This window comes from Etheostoma cragini, chromosome 16, assembly GCF_013103735.1.
Source record: "Etheostoma cragini isolate CJK2018 chromosome 16, CSU_Ecrag_1.0, whole genome shotgun sequence".
NCBI classification, from domain to species: Eukaryota; Metazoa; Chordata; class Actinopteri; order Perciformes; family Percidae; genus Etheostoma; species Etheostoma cragini.
The window spans coordinates 4,665,140-4,688,084 of record NC_048422.1 but is presented as its reverse complement, the minus strand read 5'-3'; the positions used below and the strand labels follow the sequence as shown (position 1 = coordinate 4,688,084).

General features: G+C 40.5%; 1 protein-coding gene across 3 annotated transcripts in view; it reads left to right on the top strand.

Annotated features, from left to right (window-relative positions):
* Nucleotides 1-22,945, top strand: part of pam (peptidylglycine alpha-amidating monooxygenase) — an 89,079-nt gene that overhangs the window by 58,889 nt on the left and 7,245 nt on the right. For all 3 annotated transcript variants that reach the window (XM_034895507.1, XM_034895506.1, XM_034895508.1), the window contains 7 exons: nucleotides 2,229-2,301; nucleotides 3,874-4,084; nucleotides 5,541-5,741; nucleotides 7,317-7,432; nucleotides 12,537-12,633; nucleotides 14,183-14,233; nucleotides 15,481-15,726. In XM_034895507.1, the coding sequence (XP_034751398.1) occupies nucleotides 2,229-2,301; nucleotides 3,874-4,084; nucleotides 5,541-5,741; nucleotides 7,317-7,432; nucleotides 12,537-12,633; nucleotides 14,183-14,233; nucleotides 15,481-15,726 (995 nt within the window). The remainder of the gene's footprint in view (nucleotides 1-2,228; nucleotides 2,302-3,873; nucleotides 4,085-5,540; nucleotides 5,742-7,316; nucleotides 7,433-12,536; nucleotides 12,634-14,182; nucleotides 14,234-15,480; nucleotides 15,727-22,945) is intronic.

Genomic DNA, 22,945 nt, shown 5'->3' with positions numbered 1-22,945 from the left:
GACACACACACACATAGACACAAACACGCGCGGATGCACACAAAGACACACAAACACACATAGGCACACACAGATAGACACACACACACACACAGAGACACACACACACACAGAGACACACACACACTCAGACACACACACAGACGCACGCAGAGACACATACATAGACACACATAGACACACACAGACGCATACAGAGACACACACAGAGACACACAAACACACAGAGACACACGCACAGAGACACACACGAAGAGACACACACACAGACACACAAACACACAGAGACACACGCACAGAGACACACACACAGAGACACACACATAGACACACATAGACACACAGACGCACACAGAGACACACACAGAGACACAGAAAGATACACACACAGAGACACACACACTAACGCACACAGAGATATTCACAGAGACACACACACACAGAAAGACACACAAACACACACACACACAGAGACACAGAAACACACACACACACACCTACGCCCACAGATACACATACAAAGACACCAGAGACACACAAACACACAGAGACACACACATAGAGACACACACAGATACACACAGAGACAAACAGAGACACACACACAGAAGCACACACAAAGAGACACACACACACAAACACACACACAAACACAAGGAAATCACACACACACACAGACGCACACAGAGACACACACAGAGACACCAGAGACACACAAACACACAGAGACACACACACACACAGAGACACACACAGAGACACACACAGAGACACAAACACACACATTGACACACACAGAGACACACACAGAAACACCCACACACACACAAAGAGACACACACACACACAGTGACACTCACACACAGACACATGCACACAGACACACACACACACACACACACAGACACACACACACGGTGACAAACACACAGATACACACAGAGACACACACAGACAGATACAAAGAGACAAACCCTCCTACACTCTCTGTCTGTTTATACATAACAATGGTAAACAGGTTCTTTGGTGGTAATGTAGTGGTTATAATGCATGCCTTTTGTGTGGGAGACCCGTGTTCAATTCCCACAGCGGCACCTCAACTAAAGTAATCCCCATAAAGACAGTCAACTCCTAGTGATGGCCCAGTGCATATGACACACATAATATACTGCGGCGGGGTTTGAGTAGCTATTTTTTACTTCTTAGGCTTCTTTTTACTGATTTAAGCTATTCAACCAAGTTATCTTTAGCAATTCAGCTATTCAGCATTTTTAGCTTGGTTAGCTTTAGCAATTCAGCTATTCAGCATTCCCACGCATTTTCTGTAGGGAATGCGTTTTCTACTTTAAGATGTCTTTGTTCTGAACTGAAAAATTGGACCCGGACAGAGGCGTTAATAAAAAGTATTTAAAAATAGCGTTCTTTTCATTGTTAGTCTCGTTTGATGTTACAAGTCTTTTATGATCATGAGATGTAAGAATAAACTGTTTAAATAACATTTAAAATTTACACATAGTCACTTTAGACATATTTTCTCCAAAACTGCACCAGGTTACTGGACCTTCTCTTAGTCTCTTTTTATACAAATCTCAAAGTGATTTTTTTTTTTTAAAGTGTTTCGTGCATTGATCTTTTTTGTACAAATAAAGTCCAATTTAAAACAAGTTGCATTTATATAACACGTTTTACTTTCGCAAAAGAAATCCGGTGCAACCGATCCATATAGCATACCCCTAATCCTATACGGTGTATTTAGGCCTATTATAGAGTCAACTATTTATTATGTATCTAAAACTATGCATTTCTTTTTCGATTTACTTATACAAAACCATATGGATCAGGATCTATTCACACAAGAATGTAAAGTGTGTGTATTAGTCTATATTATATTAACTCCCAGTCCTGCGGGGAGCAGTGCCCTCCTGCCTGCCCTGCACCTACTGAGAGAGCACGCAGCATGCATGGGAATGCATATTTTTACAGATATTTCTCCCTTTTTCCTAATGGTATGAATAAGAATTAGCTACATTTTTGAGAAAACTTTAAAAATAAAGTTGCTTAATCTAGCAATAAAATCACTTGTGCGACTGTGACAATACTTTCTGTGCTGCTTTGCGCAATCCACAAACATGTAAATTTGTCTGAAAGCAGAAATTCAGCCGATTGTGGGCAGCAGATTGATCGGTGCATCTCTAGTCTTGCAATGATTCATATCTTTGATGTTGCAGGTTTTATTTGCCTCATGGAATAACTTCTGACAAGAACAATAATTACTGGGTCACTGATGTGGCTCTTCATCAGGTAAGCTGCAGGTAGTATTCCCGTTTAATAACCAGCTTTATAAAATCCACTTAGGCCGCCATTTATTGATTACTTATGAGTTCTATTGAATATAAAATGTGCAGCTTTCATAAGAATATTAAATAACATGTAACAAATGCTTTTAAACTAAAACATGGTTACAGTGTAGCATATATAGTATGTATTGCATAGCCGTTACATGCAGACATACATCAAGTTTGAGTAATATTTTTGGAATGGTTTGAGTGGGAACTTGTTTGTCAAATTGTGACTGAAAGTGTATTTCTTCAACAAAAAATAATCTGTTAATGGTTTAACTAGTCATTTACATTTTATTTGTAAATTATTTGTAATTGGTCCAATACACAGATCAAATCTATAAATACATAAAGATTTAGGACCAATGAAGGGTGGCCCTTGGAGTCGAAATTCTATACATACTGTGGATGAGATGAAATAAACTTCAGTCAACAAAGTCTTTTAAAGGAGAATTCCGGCCAATTTTTTAATTGATTTTGATCACTATAAATACGCCAGTACTGTCGATAGAAAAAAAAAAAAAAAAACTGAATCAGTGCTGGCAAATTTGAGTTGCTGCAGCTACGTCTATGAGCTTTCACTTAGCTAAAACGGCTGTTATGGGGGCATTTTTTAGAGTGCCTTTGTGCCTCTTAAAAGAAACAAATGCAATTAAAATGTCTTTGCAACACAAATATCATAACAAGATGGGTTTTTCAGCTCAGACATTGTTTAAATTTACCTACCCTTTCTCAATCCCACTGGTAGCTAACTTGCCCTGGTAGCTGCTGCCAGGCTTTCTCCCCGCCTTCATCCACTCCACTGAGCGCAAGGTGGTCTGGCTATGTCCTACAGAGGACAGGTCATGACTTTGCGATGAAAACTTGAAGTTTATTCCCCCTCAAAAATAGGTAATTGAGTACTGTAGTGGTTATGACCATATCAGTGACTATGTAACTACATGGAAACAGGGCCAAATGATGTGGCTAGCGTTAGATAAGGCTAGCTCTGTTCTCGCACTGAAGTCCCGTTGTAGCAGGAAAAGGTAAACAGTGTGCAGATTGGAGTAATCTGCACACCTCTGAAGGACATAGCCAGACCACAGGCCGCCCAGTGGATTGTTGTTCGGAATGATTATCAAAGAAGCCTGGCTCAACACACTCATCCTGGAGGGCAGCTAGCAGTGTGAGCTAGGACTGGCAGGATCAAGAGATGGTAGGTGAATTTAAACAATGTCTGAGTTGAAAACGCATCTTGTTGTCACGTAAGGGCCCTGTTCATGTTGCACAGACATTTTAATTGCATTTTGTGTCTGTTTTTTTCTGCACTCGCATATTTATAGCAATCATGATTAACGTAATAATTGGCCAGAATTCTTCCTTAAGTCTTTAGACCTTTACTCTAAAGAATCACTCGCTTATTAACCTTTTCGAAGGGAGGCAACCAGTTCTACAACATTTGAAACATGTGTCTACAAGGTGAACACTTTGAGCAATTTAACAATAAAACAACAAGTCAACAATTTACCATAACACTTTTGTGCACACTCATCAGGTGTTAAAAGTGAGCAGTGACGGCAGAGACATAATATTGCTGGCACTGGGAGAGGCTTTCATACCAGGAAGTGACAACAACCACTTCTGCCAGCCCACTGATGTGGCTGTAGATACCGAGACTGGAAACATCTTTGTGTCTGATGGCTACTGCAATGCCAGAATACTGAAATTCTCTGCTGGTGGCAAATACCTGTCTGAGTGGGGTGCAGGTAGGAACCTGACTCTACACACGCACACTATTGATTTTTTTTTTAAAAGCAGGTCTTGTTAGACAAGGGCCCCTTTTTTTTATAATACAAACATTCAGTTTCATTTTCAGTAAGCTAACAAATGAAAATATATGTTGAGAGAACGTTATGTTACAAATTTCATGTTACTGTCTTATATCCAGCTTTTCGTCTTCATGCATACATTTTAAACACCCCTGTGTAGGATTTGAAAATGTAGTAAATTCTAGTAGTAACTCTATCAATTAAATACGACCAGGATATACAATAATATATTTATATAATAATAATATGGACCTTATTGGGTTTTTTCATGTGCGGGTTTGGGTCAGTTCTGCTCGGCTTGGCTCGCCGCATCAGCCAAACACACTAGTGATTTGCATTTTATTTAAAAAAGGGCCACCTACTTGACGGTGTGTCTTAAGTGCCAGTACTTTTGTATCTATCACTGTGGGGTTTTAAGTTTCTCTTCTCCGTCACTGTTTGTACTTTTAGATATCTGCTTTATTTTACTAAGCAATCTTACACACAAGGGTGTGCTTTACTTTAATGTTACTGACCTCTGCGTTGGCTGCATCAAGGTTTTGTTTCAAATCGTTTCCCAAACTGAACAAATACCACACATAGAAACACACAACTGCCTTGCTAGCTCAATCTTCTTGTAACTATGTCTGCTGAAAAAATAAGTTTTAACTTCCTTGAAGGCAGGTATTCTGTTGAAGTTTAAAACTATTGGATACCAATATCTACCGGTGTCCTTGAGTGCCAAGAAAGGCGTCTTTAAATAAAATGTATTATTATTATTATTATTATTAATATCTGCCCAGAATCAAGCAATCGCTAATGTTTAGTCGTGCAACAAGTGGGGAGACCAACAAGGCTTATATTTAGCATTAGCATTGCTAGCGTTAGTCTAATAGCGTTAGCCTTAGCCAACTCCTTCGTTACAGACAGAGCGAGCTGAAAAATCTAACTTTTCCCGAACCCCGTAGGGAGGAGGGCCACCAACAAATTCAGCAAAGATTGTTCTTACTCAAGCTTTTACTTTGTTACCACAATGGACTGAATGGCTTTGCTCGCATCTTTCTCACTGCCATTTCAGAACTACAACTCTAGTGCACGACTTCAGTGTCAACATTCTCAGCCACTCCCTCTGTTTGCTGATTGGACCAGTTAAAATTTGGCCGGAGAAAACCCAAAATGTACCACAAACCCAGACGGAGTAATGAAGGGAAATTTATATTGAGCCAAAGTATTTAAAACAATCATTGGAAAAGACAATACCACTTTCATAAGGTGTTATTTGGATGCTAACATTGTATTCTTCATAGAGGATATTTTTTTAATAATGCTATCATTCATTAGGTTTACACACAACTTACACCAATGGACACCATCTGCTCATATTCAGCATCTTGCCTTATTTTTCTGACTAAAGGCTCGTCAGACAGAAGGCGCATACCGTTCCGGATCCCCCACAGCCTGGTGTTTCTTCCTGACAGACTGGAAGTCTGTGTGGCTGACAGGGAGAACGGACGTATCCAGTGCTTCATAGCCAAAACTGGAGAGTTTGTCAAGGAAATAAAGAAAGAGGAGTTTGGAGGGGAGGTGTTTGCCTTAACTTACAGCCCTGCTGGGGGTGAGTACTGACTCAGCTGGCTAGGGACATTGATCATGTGATTCCCTTGTCCCTACCTTATATTCCTGTTACCCAGTTGTGATGCTGTTAATGTGATTATAGAACTGTGTTAAATTTGTTGTTTATATTCCCATAAGCATAATCTTGGATTATTTTCACCGATGCATCAGATAGACATCAAAATTGGTTGGCCCTATTTACAGCAATTGGCTCATTGGCAAATTAGGGGGCATGCGCTGATTTTGCGCTCCCGTAACCTTTGTATTATCTTCACTTTCGGGACCCTCTTGTATCCCTCGGGTATGACTTATTCTTGGTTTTAAAAACAATTCTGAAATAAAATTTTTATCTATAAAGAAATATTGTCTTTATCTCAATTTCAAACAATTGAGATAACATATGTTTAGGGAATGCAACCAGTCTCTAATAGAATACAATTGAAAATTAAATTGTAATTGTTAATTTTTTTATCATAAGGTTATAATTCATGGTTAAAATCTGCTATGGAAAAAACACAAGTGGTCATATCCAGAATACTTTTCTGAATTGAGTCAGGAATACATGTTTATCACAGAAAATAAGGTAGGGCCATTGATTTTCAGGTAGAAAAAATGTACTAAAAATTTGAAAGGGGTCAATTTGACACAAATACCATTCAATGGTTAATTTTTTGTTAATGGTCTGACTCATACAACAGTAGCCTACCCAGCTTCAAAAAAGAATTTTAGTTTCGATATTTTAAGTGTACAACAATAACTTGAAAGCTAAAAATAGATAGTTGACCTGGAGGCCAAGAAAGTACAAACCGACAGAGCAACTCAACCCATGTTAACCACAGCATTTGAAAAAAGTGAAATCCCGGCAAACAGCGTAGCTTACCAACTGGTAGCATGCAGCTAAGTACACAGGGTAGTACCTACAGCTTGACTATTCCAGACACCATGGCCACTGCCGGAGTCCTACATGACAGTAAACAACAGAAAATCATCCTGTTTCCCTAAAGTCACCAGTGTTATGTAAACAAACAATGAAGCATGTGGGCTCCGACGGGCCTCTATGTTGCTTTGAGGTACACTTGCTAATGGTGGGGAATTTCTTCTCAACTACAGTTAGTGTGATTAAAATAATTTCATAATTTTTCTGTAATGAGTTTTTTTTGTTTACCTGGCACAAAATAAATGGCAAAGTTTGTACGTTGGCATTCGAATCAACATTGGCCAAATGGAAATTCTACTCATCGGTATTTGCTGAGATATTTGCAATTGGTGCATTCCTATTATTTTGCTTTTTAATCCCACTTCAGTCCTATTGAAAATTGAAAAGGACAATCAATTTACCTTCATGGTTAGTACAATGTCTTTCATGGGATGTCAAAATTAAGTCATTGGGCCTGGGCTCAGTGACAAACAGAAAGCCTGTGTTAAATAACTGGAGGTTTAACATATGTAATGGATAAACGTCAGGACGTAGTAGCTGAAATAGCTAGTAAATGCCTTTAATAAATGTTTGAAGGAAATTTCGAGGGTTTTCTAAGTGTGTGTGTTTGTGTGTGTGTGTGTGCGTGTGTGCATAAAGATGGCTTGATCTTTGCAGTAAATGGGGAATCTCCATATCGTTCAGCTCCACTGAGAGGTTTTGTAATAGATTATTCAACCATGGACATATTGGATACCTTCAACCCAGACAAAAAGGTAATTAAACACACACACACACACACACACACACACACACACACACAGTGTATATACAGTGAGGAAAATAAGTATTTTAACACCTTGTTATTTTGTAAGTTCTCCCACTTAGAAGTCATTGTCCTCGTAGGTGCATGTCCACTGTGAGAGACATAATCTAAAAAAAAATCTAAAAATCACAATATAAGATTTTTTAACTATTTATTTGTATGATCCAGCTGCAAATAAGTATTTGAACACCTATCTATCGGCTACAATTCTGACCCTCAAAGACCTGTTAGTCTGCCTTCAAAATGTCCACCTCCACTCCATTTATTATCCTAAATTTGATGTACCTGTTTGAGGTTGTTAGCTGCATAAAGACACGTCTCCACCCCATACAATTAGTGAGAACTAACATGGCCAAGACCAAAGAGTTTTCCAAAGACACTAGAGACAGAATTGTACACCTCCACAAGGCTGGAAAGGGCTTTGGGGAAATTACCAAGCAGCTTGGTGAAAAAAGGTCCACCGTTGGAGCAATCATTAGAAAATGGAAGAAGCTAAACATTACTGTCAATCTCTCTCGGACTGGGGCTCCATGCAAGATCTCACCCGTGGGGTCTCAATAATCCTAAGAAAGGTGAGAAATCAGCCCAGAATTACACGGGAGGAGCTGGTCAATGACCTGAAAAGAGCGGGGACCAAGGTTATTGTTGGTAATACACTGAGACGTCACGGTTTGAAATCATAAATGGCACAGAAGGTTCCCCGGCTTAAACCAGCACATGTCAAGGCCCGTCTTAAATTTGCCAATGACCATTTGGATGAACCAGAGGAGTCATGGGTGAAAGTCATGTGGTCAGATGAGACCAAAATAGAAAATTTTGGTCATAATTCCACTAACCTTGTTAGGAGGAAGAAGAATGATGAGTACCATCCCAAGAACACCATCCCTACTGTGAAGCATGTGGGTGGTAGCATCATGCTTTGGGGGTGTTTTTCTGCACATGGGACAGGGCAACTGCACTGTTTTAGGAGAGGATGACCGGGGCCATGTATGGAACAAGCTCCTTCCCTCAGTTAGGGGATTGAAGATTGGTCGAGGCTGGGTCTTCCAACATGACAATGATCCAAAGCACACAGCCAGGATAACCAAGGAGTGGCTCTGTAAGAAGCATATCAAGGTTCTGGCGTGGCTTAGCCTCTCTCTAGACCTAAACCAAATAGAGAATCTTTGGAGGGAGCTCAAACTCAGTGTTTCTCAGTGACAGCCCAGAAACCTGACTGATCTAGAGAAGATATGTGTGGAGGATCCCTTCTGCAGTGTGTCAAACCTGGTGAAACACTATAGGAAACATTTGACCTCTGTAATTGCAGACAAAGGCTACTGTCCCAAGTATTAACATTGATTTCATTGATCTCAGGTGTTCAAATACTTATTTGCAGCTGTATCATACAACTAAATTGTTAAAAAATCATACATTGTGATTACTGGATTTGTTTTTTTAGATTATGTCTCTCAAAGTGGACATGCACCTACAATGACAATTTCAGACTCCTCCATGATTTCTAAGTGGGAGAACTTGCAAAATAGCAGGGTGTTCAAATACTTATTTTCCTAACTGTATATTTTCATCCATTCTATATATACTATAGTGAAACATCAGTTCTCAGCTGGAAGTGACCCTGGGAAGTTGCAATTAAATTGTACGTGCCCACCAGAATATCCCAACCATCCTCCCTATTTATCATCCACTTATCCTTTGCAGGGTCATAGGGTGCTGAAGCCTATCACAGCACATAGGGACAGCAAACCATTTACTTTCACTTCTAGGGGCAGTTTAGAGTTGCCAGTTATGATTGATTGGTAGATAAGGACATTACTATGCAGCTGTGGTATGAGCCAGGGATATTGTTATATATATACAATTACAGTTATTGAAATGTATTGACTACAAAGTGTATCTCAAAGTGAGTATGGAAAACAGCAGAACTGCAGTTTTAGGTTTTCACAGCATAAGTTAGGAAAACAACAGAAGTCTGTTCAATATTCTAGAATTAATATAATGGAAAACTTAAATTTTTACTTACAAATTAAGTTTTGAATGAATTATTTTGGTGGATAAGGACATTATATCAGATACTTACATTAAGTATGGTAAAGCATTTGGCAAGTTTTGTGAGCAGCACATGTTATGCTCCGACATTTTTGTTGTCACTGCGCCCTCATAATTTGGCATATTTCCAAAGGTTTTACATCAAAATCACCAAATCGTTCTTGTCAAAGGGAGGTCCCAATTCCTAAAATGCACATCGAGGAGTCTCCCCAGAGGAGCTACAGTATAATGGAGAAAACACTGATGAATCCTCTGCGGGAGTCTTTTTACCCGTAGCATATAAACAAAGAGGCGCGAAGGAGAGAGAGAAGAAAAGAGAAAGACAGATTTATCCACGGCCCTGGGATTAATCCACTGATCGGGTTGTCGGATCATATAAATTAACATTCTGATTAGTAGCCGGTGCGTGAAATAATACATTAATGAGGAAAATATTAACGTTTTCTAAAATATGTATATAGCAGCTTAACTTTATTGGGATTATTTCTAGTGCTGTTGCTAAAATGTCCTACAATATTAGCTGCAGTGACATTACTTCGTGCATGGAAAAGTTTACAAACAGCCTATCTTGTGTAGAAAATCCAATTACTGATTAGTAAGGATCTTGGAGAGAAACGGAAGATTCCGTACAGGTCTATAGTTTGCTAAGACCTAAGGATTGAGGCAGGGTTTTTTAAGAAGATGTTTTATCATAGCTACTTTAAATGACAGCGGTACACAACCTGTAAATAAAGACATATCGATATCTAGTTATGAAGTGTTAACCAAGGGTAATGCTTCTTTAAGTAGCCTCGTTGGGATGGCTTAGCTGAAGAGACCTTTAACATTTATTGGTGAAGGTCTTTAGGATAAAAGCTGTCCAAGTATATGCCAGGTATATGTCACTACTCAGAGCTATAGGAATAGATGGCTCAATAGATATGTGGCATTTCTGAGGGCCTTCCTAAGTGTTTTCAGACTGTTTAGCCAGTTTAAACTTTATGAAACGGTTGTCTTTTTTAGGGCTGACCAGGCTTCACCCCTAAAGTTTTGCGTAAGCATAGAATAATACTCATAACCTTTCCCAAAGTTCTTCAATACCTTATCCTAACTTTCTGAAGCCTTTCGAGCTGAGGACCTGGGTCAAAAGATCCCCAATAACAGATGGCGAAGTTGCAAATATCTAAAAAAAGTATTCCAAATTGTTCTACCACATCCTCAAAGAATTTGTATATGCTAACAAGATACAGATCCCCCACTGTAACAATTCCATTTTCCAGCCTGTCTCTCCTTAAAGTAGGAGATTTACCAATACATCACTTTAGATTCCACCAGATACTTGATGAGGCATTCAGATACGGATCGATATCCAACAGCTGGGCCATTTTGGTCCAAGTGAGCAATTATCAGATGTGTTTTTGCCTCACCATATAGTTTGAAAGACAGGCTTTGTAGGGATAAGGATAATGGGGCAAGAACAGATTTCTCAATACAAAAACAGGCTGGGGCTCTCTCGGGAGGAAATAACCTGTGGACCAAATGCCTAAAATTAAAAGCATAGTAGTAATACATTTTTGGTAGACGTAAACCTCCTCTATCAGTCGATCTTTGTAATTTATCAAAATGTAGCCTGTTTTTTTTAGCATTCCATATACAGTTTAATTCAATTCAATTTTATTTATATAGCACTAAATCCCAACAACAGTTATCTCTTTGCGCTTTTCATAAAAGAGCAGGTCTAGACAGTACTCTGTGATGTAATTTACAGAAACCCAACAATTCCAACAAAGAGCAAGCACTAGGTGACAGAGGCAAGAAAAAACTTCCTTTTAAGAGGCAGAAACCTCGAGCAGAACCATGGCTAAGGGTGGGGCGTCATCTGCCTCGACCGGTTGGGAGTGAGACAAAAGGAAAGAGACCGAGAGAGACTTCTGGTGGACCTTACTGTGTCAAGCAGCTCCTATTTAAATGATGCCTTGATTGTGAACAGGTGTGGCAATAATCAGGCCTGGGTGTGGCTAGAGAAATTGAACTCAGGTGTGGAGAACCACAGTTATAGTATGTTTTAACAAAGGGGGCAATCACTTTTTCACACAGGGCCATGATGGTTTGGATTTTTTTTCACCTTTAATAATAAACACCTTCATTTACAAATTGCATTTTTTGTTTACTTGTGTTGCCCTTGACTATTGTTTAAATTGGTTTGATGTTCCGAAACACTTAAGTGTGACAAACATGCAAAGGAACAGGAAATGAGGAAGGGGGCAAACACTTTTTCACACCACTGTAGAGCCAAATGTTGCAAGAGATTGAAGTGTTGCAGGTACAGATGTGGACACGTTTGGTAAATAGAGTAAAAGATCTTTTGCATAAAGCGACACCTTATGTTCTATACCTGATCTAAATACATTCTGACTGAGGCCTTTGGGGCAGAGTATAGTAGTTGAGCCCATGTGATACATTTATGTCAGGCAGAATCCCAAACTCCAGGCAGGAGTGTCTTTAACAATACTATCCTCACGCGGGCCCAGAAGATTATTTCACTGCCTTATGTGTGCCTTACTGCACACGTTGCACAATAGGCAGTGTGCAATTTAGTTCACTTGTGGCAGTCTCTGCATGCAACATGAGCATGTTTATGCAGAGTGATGCAACAATCTGTGTCTGTGTACTTTGTCTGCCTGTCTATGTTGTGTTGCATTCTTTAAAGAACAGATATTGTTTGTTTGTCCATGAAAAATGTCCTTTGGGACAATTATTACCATCTTATCTTACATTCCTAATAGGCAAATTTTGAACTAGCACTGCTATACTGTATGAATTTGAGATTCCCAATGCAGACAGAGTTAAAATATGACCTAGCCAAACCCAAGGTGAGGTTTTCAAGTTTACCTCCTGTCTGGATTTTATGCATACCTTATGAACCAGACATCTACTGTAGACAGACCACTGTAATTTTGGTATGTTGATGAATCGTTTTTGTTGCCTACACTTTCTTATTGAGCTGTACTTTACTTTATTTGCAGGAATTTAAAATGCCTCACGACATAGTTGAAACCAGTGATGGCAGCGTCTTTGTTGGGGATGCAGGCAGTGAATCAGTCTTCAAGTTCACCACTGAGAGTAAGCTCAGCTTCATTAAGACTTTATTGAATCTAAATGATGAAACAACACTGTGTGCAAAATTATTAGGCAAGTTCTATTCCTGAGAATTTATTGTATTGTATTGTAACAAATGCATTGCTATCAGTCAATCAGAAATGTTAAACCTCAAATCAGAATATTTAACAAAGGAAAAGTGACTTTAAAAATAAACACCAATGACATTTCAAGAAATATTCAGTGACCAATATACCCACCGTTCTTTTCAATAACGGTCATGAGCCCTCCATCCATGGAATCTGTTAGTTTCTTGATCTGTTGATCAACATTTTGTGCAGCAGCAACCACAGCCTCCCAAATGCTGTTCCAAGAGGTGTATTGTCTTCCCTCACTGTAAATCTCACGTTTAAGAAGGGCCCACAAGTTCTCAATGGGGTTTAGGTCAGGTGAAGAAGGGGGCCATGTCATTATTCTGTCATCTTTAAGGCCTTTGCTGGCTAGCCACGCAGTTGAATACTTGGATGCATGTGATGGAGCATTGTCCTGCATAAAAATCATGGCATTCTTGAAGGATATAGACTTTTTTCTGTACCATTGCTTGAAGAACGTATCTTCTAAAAACTGGCAGTAGTTTTGGGAATCGAGTTTAAGTCCATCTTTAACCCGAAAAGGTCCAACTAGCTCCACCTTAATAATGGCAGCCCATACCAGTACCCCGCCTTCCCCTTGCTTGCTTCTGACTCAAAGTGGAGCTCTGTGCCCATTAGAGATCCAGCCACGGGCCCCTCCATCTGGTCCATCAAGAGTCACTCCATGTCTCTTAGCACTGAACACCTTGTACTTCTGGAGACTCAAAGTAGGTTGCATTTCTGGAATATGGCAACAATGGAAGTTAATGGGTCCCTGGTAACTTCACATTTAATTCTTCTCAAGTCTCTAGCATTTAATGTCATTTTTTGCTCCACACATTTCTTGCGACCCTGTTGACTATTTGCAACAAAACGTTTGATTGTTCGGTGATCACGCCTCACTATCTTTGTTACTTCAAGAGTGCTGCATCCCTCTGAAAGGCATTTTAAATTTTTTGAGTTTTCATAGTCTTTTAGATCTCTTTTTTTGGCCATTCTGTCTGAGGTAAATAGGCTGACTAATAATTATGCACACCTTGATATAGGGTTTTAATCACTTTAGGCCACACTCTCCCTTATTAAATAAATACACATCTCCTGATAATGTTTAAATCAAATTAGCATTTAAGTTTCTATAGCTTGGAATTGGAAAATATGCATGAAAATGACGATAAGGTAAAAAATACTCACTTGCCTAATAATTGTGCAGAAATCATCTCAGCTTGTATATATATATATACACACACACACACACACACACACAGTATATACACACACACACACACACACACACACACACACACACACACACACACAGGTATATGTTTCTTTATTAATCAAGTGTCATTTTTTGGCCTTGTACAGGAACTTTACCTGTTATTAATCTGTATCCCCCACTGGATTTAAAAGTGCCATGATTTTTTTTTGTCTTTATTTTTCAGAGTTACATCGCTCTGTCAAGAAAGCTGGAATCGAGGTTCAAGAACTTGAAGGTGAGAATTGTCTAGTTTTTTTAGATTTTATATTTGTGATGATAAAAGTTGTTGCTGCTGCTGATGTTCCAGCCTTTTGCTAATATTCAGAACAGACCAAAACCAACCAGAGTCGGGTCTAGATTGGCTCTTAATGGAAAGCGCAGTGAGAAAACTGTTGTGATTTAGCGCTATATAAATAAAATTGAATTCAATTACAGCATCAACTGGGAAGCGGGCAAAAGATTCAGATCCACTGATTAGTCAACTCGACAGGGTCAGCATATGTTGATTGTGAAATGTTCTGACTTTAATAGTAGCCTAGTGGTAGAAATATCTACAAATCCACAAATTCTTTTTTTGTAATTAGTAATTTATTGAGTTTTGAACATGACAGTCAAAAATACAGTCTGCATTGCTATTGACATCTTAATTTATATCCCAAAGTGATGACAGTTTAAGTAAAAAGAAATCCACTTAAAGAAAAATAAATGATAACAGAAACAAACTGAAAATATTCAACTAACTAAAAGCACATGGATCAAATATACAGTTTTACTATAAGCACCACATTTTCACCTGGTAGCAATGTATTGCACATATTTTTCTGCCCTGTCATTGATGTTGAACGACATTTTTTCATATAAAGCAACTTTTGCCAACTCCATGCACCACTCTTGGAAAGAGGGCTCCCCTGGGTTCTTCCAGTTTCTCATTGTAATTTGTTTTCCAACCAATACACTGCTCCAAACAAAGTCCGCAGCTCCACAGTTCGATGTCATTTGTGGATCATTAAAAACATAAAGCCTCGGACAGAACTCAAAACGAGTCTGGGTAATGTTTCAATGCGATCATCAATCTTTAGCAAGTAGTTCTGACTCATGGGACATTGCCTGAGCAGGTGAAGAAGATTCCCTTCCGAGCTGCAGCACTTCCTGCAGTCTGCCTTGTCCCTCAGTTTCAGCCTAAACAGCGGGGTCGGAGTTCAATAAAAATCCACAAATTCTTAACACAGCAGGTTGTTTGACAAACTACTATATTGTTAAAGATAACATCTGCTGCTTATTTCTGTCACCCAAGTGTAATCATGAACGTCAGATATCAAAAGATTTGTCTTGACTTGACTTGGCTTTTTATTTGCAGTGATTAAAAATAAATCATGTAGTGGCTGTTATGAAAATGACACACCTGTGGTTGATTATTTGTGGAAAAAAAGAATAAATCATTGAGTGTAAAACTTGTTAATCACAACATTTGTTTTTTTGTAGAAATGGAGACATTTGTCCAAACTAAGGTGAGGCCGGAGTACAACGTGTCAAAGACAGCAGCCATCCAAGAGATGCAAACTGTGGCTCGACCGCCTCAACAACAAGAGGAGAAAGAAGAGGAGAAGAAGAGTACAGCAAAGTCAAACAAAGCCTGGGGTGTACTCCCAGCCATTATCACTACACTGCTGCTCATCCCCCTGCTGGTGGTCGTCTCCATTGGAGTCTTTATCTGCTGGAGGAAAAACAGTAAGGCTATGGAAAGTGTATATGACAGGACCCAAAGGTTTTTGATTTAGAAGAAGATAATAGAAAATAATTTAAATTAGGCCAAACACCTCCTTTTTACAAGGTTGAAAGGTTTTGTTTCTTAATGCAATACTCACATGCACATATTCATTAAAAGTGGTTTAATTACTGTAATGTTCCTCCTGCTCACACCGGCCGCAAAAGAGATCCCCTCCGGTTTTAATGTTGATATCATGGACAAAATGCACAGTCCTTGTTCTTTTTCTTTTGTAACTTAAAGCCCATGTTGCAAGTTAACATCCACTGTTGATTATTGGGTACAAAAAACACTCAAGATATGTATATCATTTTTAAAAATGTCTCCAAATAGTTTTAAAAGTTAGTTTTTGGTCATTTTTGGTATTCGCGGGTTTATGGAGTCAATTCAGCGATGACGTCACAGGAGGGAGTTAAGTCTCAGCCTGGCACTAGAACTACGGTGAGTGACTGGGATGAGGAAGAGGAGGAAAGGCCAGCAGCCGAATAATTACCAACCTGACAGACGTGAGAGGGCAAATGAGGAATTGTCAAGATTGTGGGGAAGTCTCCTTCATTTATCTCCTTTATTTAGCAACGCAGCAGAGCATACGATGACTTTACTTTATACTGTCAGTGAATAGCAGCGAGTGAACGTCAACGTTTTCTCTCGTTCTATTGACAGGGATCATGTTGTCAGTTCAGATAAGTACTGGTACACTTATCTAGATTTAGAAATAGAAGGCATCCAGAGTGTTTTTTCTAAGTGTTTACCTCTTCCTCCGGTGAAAACGTGTCGCTGTTTGGCCGGTGCTTGTGTGTGTGGCGGCAAAGCTGCGGTGGAGAGCGGGTGCTGTAGGCGATTGAGCCTCCGCTCCGGGAAGCTTGCCCCACAATCAGCTGATCTGACGATGCCTAAATCCGTTTGTGACATTTCAGACCGAAATCAACGGTACACGTATTTACACCGTTGCATCCTTCAAAAGTTTTTTTAAAGCTTGTCCGTTGTCTGTGAGGTTGAAACTTCCACACCAGTCCAGGCTTTGGATGAATCAAGGAGCTCAGACTCTTAAACTGAGAATCTGAACTTTATTCCCCCGGTCTGCAGACTGCTTGCCGCAGATGGAGCTCGGCTTCCACACCGACTCGGGCTACTCATTATTTAACCTAGCGTCATGAATGAAAATAATGTCCAGGATCTCCGGGAAAAGAAACGATATGCGTGTGTCCATTTCAAACACCAATGCAGGTTGATTGTGGCGACAACGCCGTCGTGGTTAGCTTACCGAAACTCTACTGCCGAAGTTGCTGGCTAGCTACGGAACGTTAGCTATGTCCGCTAGCATCCGTACAGGCTAACTATAGCCAGTTAGTTTTGTGTGTAACGTAACAAACACCCACCCATCGCGATGCTTACTATTCCATTCAATACAATTATGGTACAAAAGGTGCACTACATGTATGATGTTGACAACATGGATGCATATATAGGCAACACCAGAGGCAGTCGTAATATTTACCTAGCAGGCTAGGCTAACGCTGTTGTGCTAACGTCCAGCGCCGTAGCGTTAGCTAGCTATAAACGTGTGAAAAGCCGAACAACATCCCCCGTCTAAGCTGTGTTTCACTTTCACATCTGTGAATTCTTGGTTACGTCCTTCTCTAAAAAATCTGCCTGCCTAACACGGTCAAATTGTACCCACCTTCCTACCTAGCTAGCTAGCTATATCGGTATGCTAGCTATAGCTATCTATCTATCTCTCTCTCTCTAAATATATCAATACTGTCTATATGTCTAGCTATATATGTAGGCTATCTATGTATATGTATGTACTATCTATAATCTGCTGCTGAACACTCTTTCTTACAGTGTTGTCTTCTATCTCTCGTAACTCTCAATGGTCTCTCTATGCTGGCTGGCCTATCGTCTCCCTTCCGTGACGTCATGCAATGCATTGTGGGTGAAAAGCAAACCACTGTAAAATATGACCTACTTTTTCGTGTTATTTTATGTTTTGTGATACTTTTTAATATCATATACAGTGGATAACAGTTTAAATGTTTATTACCAACAATCAATAAGTGCAAATTTGTTGGAAAATTAAACTTGCAACATGGGCTTTAAGGCATCAATGAAAATATCACAATAAACTATATTAATGATATTTAAGTACTAGCAATCAGAATTAGGTTTGGCTCACGTAGTGAATTGGCTACGACCACTGTTTGAGTAGCAAAACAGTATTAAAACATTTGTTTCAATATTGCACAGATATGAATCACACATGGAAAACAAGAACAAAGACAAAAGATCCACGTAAATTAAAACAAATCCCTCCCACCTTCCCAGCCCCCCCCCCCCACGTAGCAGGCGTTTAAAGTAATATGAATTACACACATCAACAACAAAAAGAGAAAGAATAATAGCTTTAATAGAAAGAATATAGAATTAAGAAAAAATATACACTGCCGGTCAAAAGTTTGCAGTCACTTAGAAAATTCAATTGCACTCCATTATAGACAGAATACCAGCTGAGATCAGTTGCATGGTTTTTTTCAACCAGGGCAGCAGTTTTCAGATTACATTATGTGCTAACATAATTGCAAAAGGGTTCTCCAATGTTTTCTCAGTTAGTTTTTTTACAGTGATATCAGATAGTTAAACAGAATGTGCCTTTTGAACAAAATTGTTACCAGAATAAAATATTTGCAACATCAATTATTAAACAATTATTAAACAATTTGTCATATGGTATCTCAAAATACAAACTAGCAGAAATACCCTAGTTCAAAGTCTACAGCTGGTTTACTGAAAACACACTACAATCTAAATGAACTGCTCATAGAATGTAATACCATATCAACCTGAACCAGTATCAATGCTATCTCATTCTTAATATTCCACTTTCATTAACCAAAAAAAAAGTTTTTTTACATAATTCTTAATGCTTTCACAGAAAAATCACCAAATTTAGTTTTCTTAAAAATAACATTTGAACCAAGTCAGTCTAATGTTCATCAGAATTATTTGTTCTGTTCACCATTGTAACAAATGTCACTCATCTCTTTGGCACAATGGTGTGACCAAAGGTGACAGTGGGGTAAAATCAAAAACCTTATAAAAAATATAGATGCAAGCGGCAATTTGCGGATTCAAACCTTTTTTTCTTCAATACCGACTTGAAAGTAAATTCACATGTGTTGCAACGTCGTTATAAAACATATCCTGCAAGCTTTGTAACGATTGGACAAACAGTGCGCTTTGTTTAAAATGCCTACAACTGATTTGTCAAAAACATTTATTTTCAATTCAGTGTGATATGTAGCTCAGTCCAGCTCACCAACATCTAATCATGTGGTATTAATAATGTGTTGCGGTTTCAATGCTTTGAAACTTGGCAGTGGGACTAATACTAATAAACCTTGTTGAACACACTAAAATTGACAAACAAGAGATCGATTAGACATACCAGTGTATTTGGCAGGTAGCCTGAAGGTTGAAACAATTACCCAGCCAAACACTTGGCTGTTGGTTTTGACAGAGTGGGCTGCATCCAAGGAGAGATGACAGAATGATGGTCACAGCCGCAGTGTCGTTATCCCGGTTCCACTGGTTCAGACCTTGCAGGAGTTACAGCTCCTGCTTTTGTACTTGTTTCTATCCATCCATCCATCTTCATCCGCTTATCCGGCATCGGGTCACGGGGGCAGCAGCTTCAGTAGGGGACCTGAAACTTTCCTTTCCCGAGCCACATCAACCAGCTCCGACTGGGGACTCCCGAGGTGTTCCCAGGCCAGGTTGGAGATATAATCTCTCCACCTTGTCTTGGGTCTTCCCCCGAGGCCAGCTGGACGTGCCTGGAACACCTCCCTGGTAAGGAGGCATCCTTACCAGATGCCCGAACCACCTCAACTGGCTCCTTTCGACGCAAAGGAGCAGCGGCTCAACTCCGAGCTCCTCTCGGATGACTGAGCTTCTCACCCTATTTCTAAGGGAGACGCCAGCCACCCTCCTGAGGAAACGAGTCCAACTTACTGCCGAGAACCCGGACAAAGCTATCGCTTTGGTCATACAGAGATTGGATGGCCTTGAGACCCCCTCACCCCATTCTCCCGCAGTGCCTCTCACAATTTCTCCCGGGAGACCCGGTCATACAACTTCTCCAGATCCACAAAACACATGTAGACTGTTTGGGCATAGTGTGTTCCAAATCGCGCACTTCTCTTAGTGCAATAACGGAAGTGCACTTCGTACACTACGTACTTACTTGCATAGTGCGTAAAATTTGACTGGAGAGTGTTGTCTCAAATCGCGCACTTCTTGATGTACTTACCGGAAATGACGATCACAACAGCTCATTCCTCCTCCTTCTTCTTCTGTGAAATTGTGATTTGCACCCACAAAAAGAGCATTCCCGCCACCTATTGTTTCCCGCGAAAAATACACTTCTACTTTGTTCATCAAGATGAATGTGATTCTGTTTATTTTAAAAAAACACCAAAAACTAGCCATTATGAGTTATTTCAGCAAAAGTGGAGTACTTAAAATTATGTCCAACTGACGTGTTAACTTCAAGAATAAATGTTTTATTACTATAATTGTAATAATAACTAATTCCTTTTTTTTCTACTTGTTATACTGATGTATTTGCTTTGAGCTGCTGTAGTACAGATATTTCCCCTGTGTGGATTTCACATTTTAGAAGCTGGAACTAGTGACTTGATAAATGACTTAACTATTAATCTATTAATTACAGTGACAATACAAGAGTAAAAGCAGATAACATTAAAACACATTCAGTCCAGTTTTATTTTAAAAGACGGTCTTGCGTTACTTCTACAGGCTCCAGACCCCAGGCAGTACTGACAGGTCAACAATACGGTGCCATTGCTGGCGCTGTATTTTGACGGGGAGAGCAACATGAGGGTGGACTTCAGGCTCTCTAGAGGATCGTTCCACGGTCTGATGGCCATCCTCGGCCCGGGGTCTGACCATGGCTGGGGACCAGTCATTGAGGCCCTGGTCTTTCTCTTTTGGCTGGCCAGTGGTACATCCTACCGCGCTGTCCACAAAACCAGCCGCAAGGTCCTCTCTCTCCTCCCCCAGGTCGTTCGTATCCGACAGAGGAGGACTTTCCTCACATTGGAGCAGGATTTGCACGGCTGGCCGGGTCGGCAGCCTTCCACCGGGTTGTGGGCAGCATCGACGGCTGCCACGTCCGTGTGACCCCCCCCCGGCACAGGACGCAGCCTGTTACCTGAATAGGAAGATTTTTTATTCTGTTCAGTTTCAGGCTGTGTGTGACCACACAGCAAAATTCATCGATGTTTTTATTGGTTTCCCTGGGTCAGCTCATGATGCGAGGGTTTTAAAGCACAGCCCCCTGTACTACCAGAAAAGGTACCCTCCTCCTGGTTTCTGCCTCATCGGGGATGGTGGCTACCCCTGCCTCAGGCAACCCATCGCCCTCATGACTCCCTTTAGGCAGCCTGTCCACAACCAACTCCAGGTCCGCTTCAACAGCCACCTGTCTAGAGCGAGGTGTGTTGTGGAGAGGGCATTTGGCATCTTGAACACCAGATGGAGGTCCATATTTTTGAAGGCGCTGGAGGTGGATGTACTCTATGTCCCGGAGGTCATTGCTTGCTGCACAGTATTGCACAACATCTGCTTGACCAATGGGGACCTGCTGGAGCCAGAAGCTGAAGTGGAGGGAGAAGCAGAGGACCACCCACAACCAGCTCCTCAAGGCGCCATCTGTGGAGCTGAGGACAGGCAGAGGATGGCCATGATGTGCCTTGTGCCTGACGATGATTACGCCCAAATGTGATTATTGTAATTATATTGTTATTCTGCTGTTCTTGTTGTAGTTGTTGATTATTGTAATTATATTATTGCTCTGCTGTTTGTGTTCATTTGTGTTATAACAATCTGTTTAAAAAAAACATGTAAGCAATCCAAATGCATGTGTTTTCATTTAAATGTAGTGATATAAAGGATTTGCTGTACTGTATATACACATTTACTCATGTGCTAGAAAACATGACTTGTGAGCAATGAGGAAGTAGGTTGTGTACCATGGCTGACATCAATACTATTCCGCTGCCTACCAACTGTAATATACCATAACAGATTAGTTATTAGCAACAGTAATAACAGACAGATCAGATCGTTATTATTTATTTATTCAAGCTCTTTAAGTCTTTCAAGCTCCTCCCTCATGACTACCTCCCTGTCTCTCCTCTCCTCTCTCTCCATCACCTCCCTCTCTCTGCTATCATCCCTCTCCCTCTTTTAAATGCCGTTCCTCTCTCTCCACTGCCTCCTGATGCCGCCTCTCCTCTCTCTCATCTCATCTCATATTGCCTAGCAACGGGAACGCTGGCGAGATTGAGGCCGCTCCGTCTGGCTTGTTTGTTTTCGGTAATTTTGCTTTTATTTTGCTTTTTCCCTCACAAAAACGTTGATGGTTTTGGTTGATGTTCATCCTTAGCTGAAGTTACATGTGGCAACGCATTTTTTGTCTTTTCTCCACCATAATTTGTTTTCATATGGGGCCGGAGTCTGACATGACGGACCGTTGAGTGAACGCTGGCACAACTTGCTGCAGCTGTTGCTCGCCGCTCTCCTGGCCGTTGACGCTGCCCAAAGTTTTGATCCCAAATGTTGGCCGGTAGGCCTTACATCGTGTTTGTCTGTACCTGGATTTTTCTGCTGCCTGTTCGCCTGCTGTTGATGGGTCTGCTGCAGTACTCGGCTATTGACCTGCTCCGGTTGCGCTATCACCTGCCTGGACCTACGCCGGCGGCTCTACACCTTCACCCGGACATCGCCTTCCAGCCCCGCCGGAGATACATCCACCGAGGGTCCTGCAGGAATTTCCACCACAACAGCTCAACAGGAATAAAGTCCATCTGGTCCAGCTCTCGTCGCCCTCCACGCTCTACCAACCGGGCGGTTGACCACAGCGTGTTAGCCTGCCTAGCACGGTCGGCTAGCACCGCCACCAGCTGTGACACCTCACTTAACTTCGCTCTGCTCAACATCCGCTCTCACTGACAGGCAAGGGACAAGTCATCCAGGACTTCATCTCCGATCGTAAGCTAGACTTTTTCTGTTTAACCAAGACATGGCAACAGCCCAACATCTTTTCTGAACTCAATGAATCCACTCCTAGTGGATTTGTTTACATCTGTCAACCCC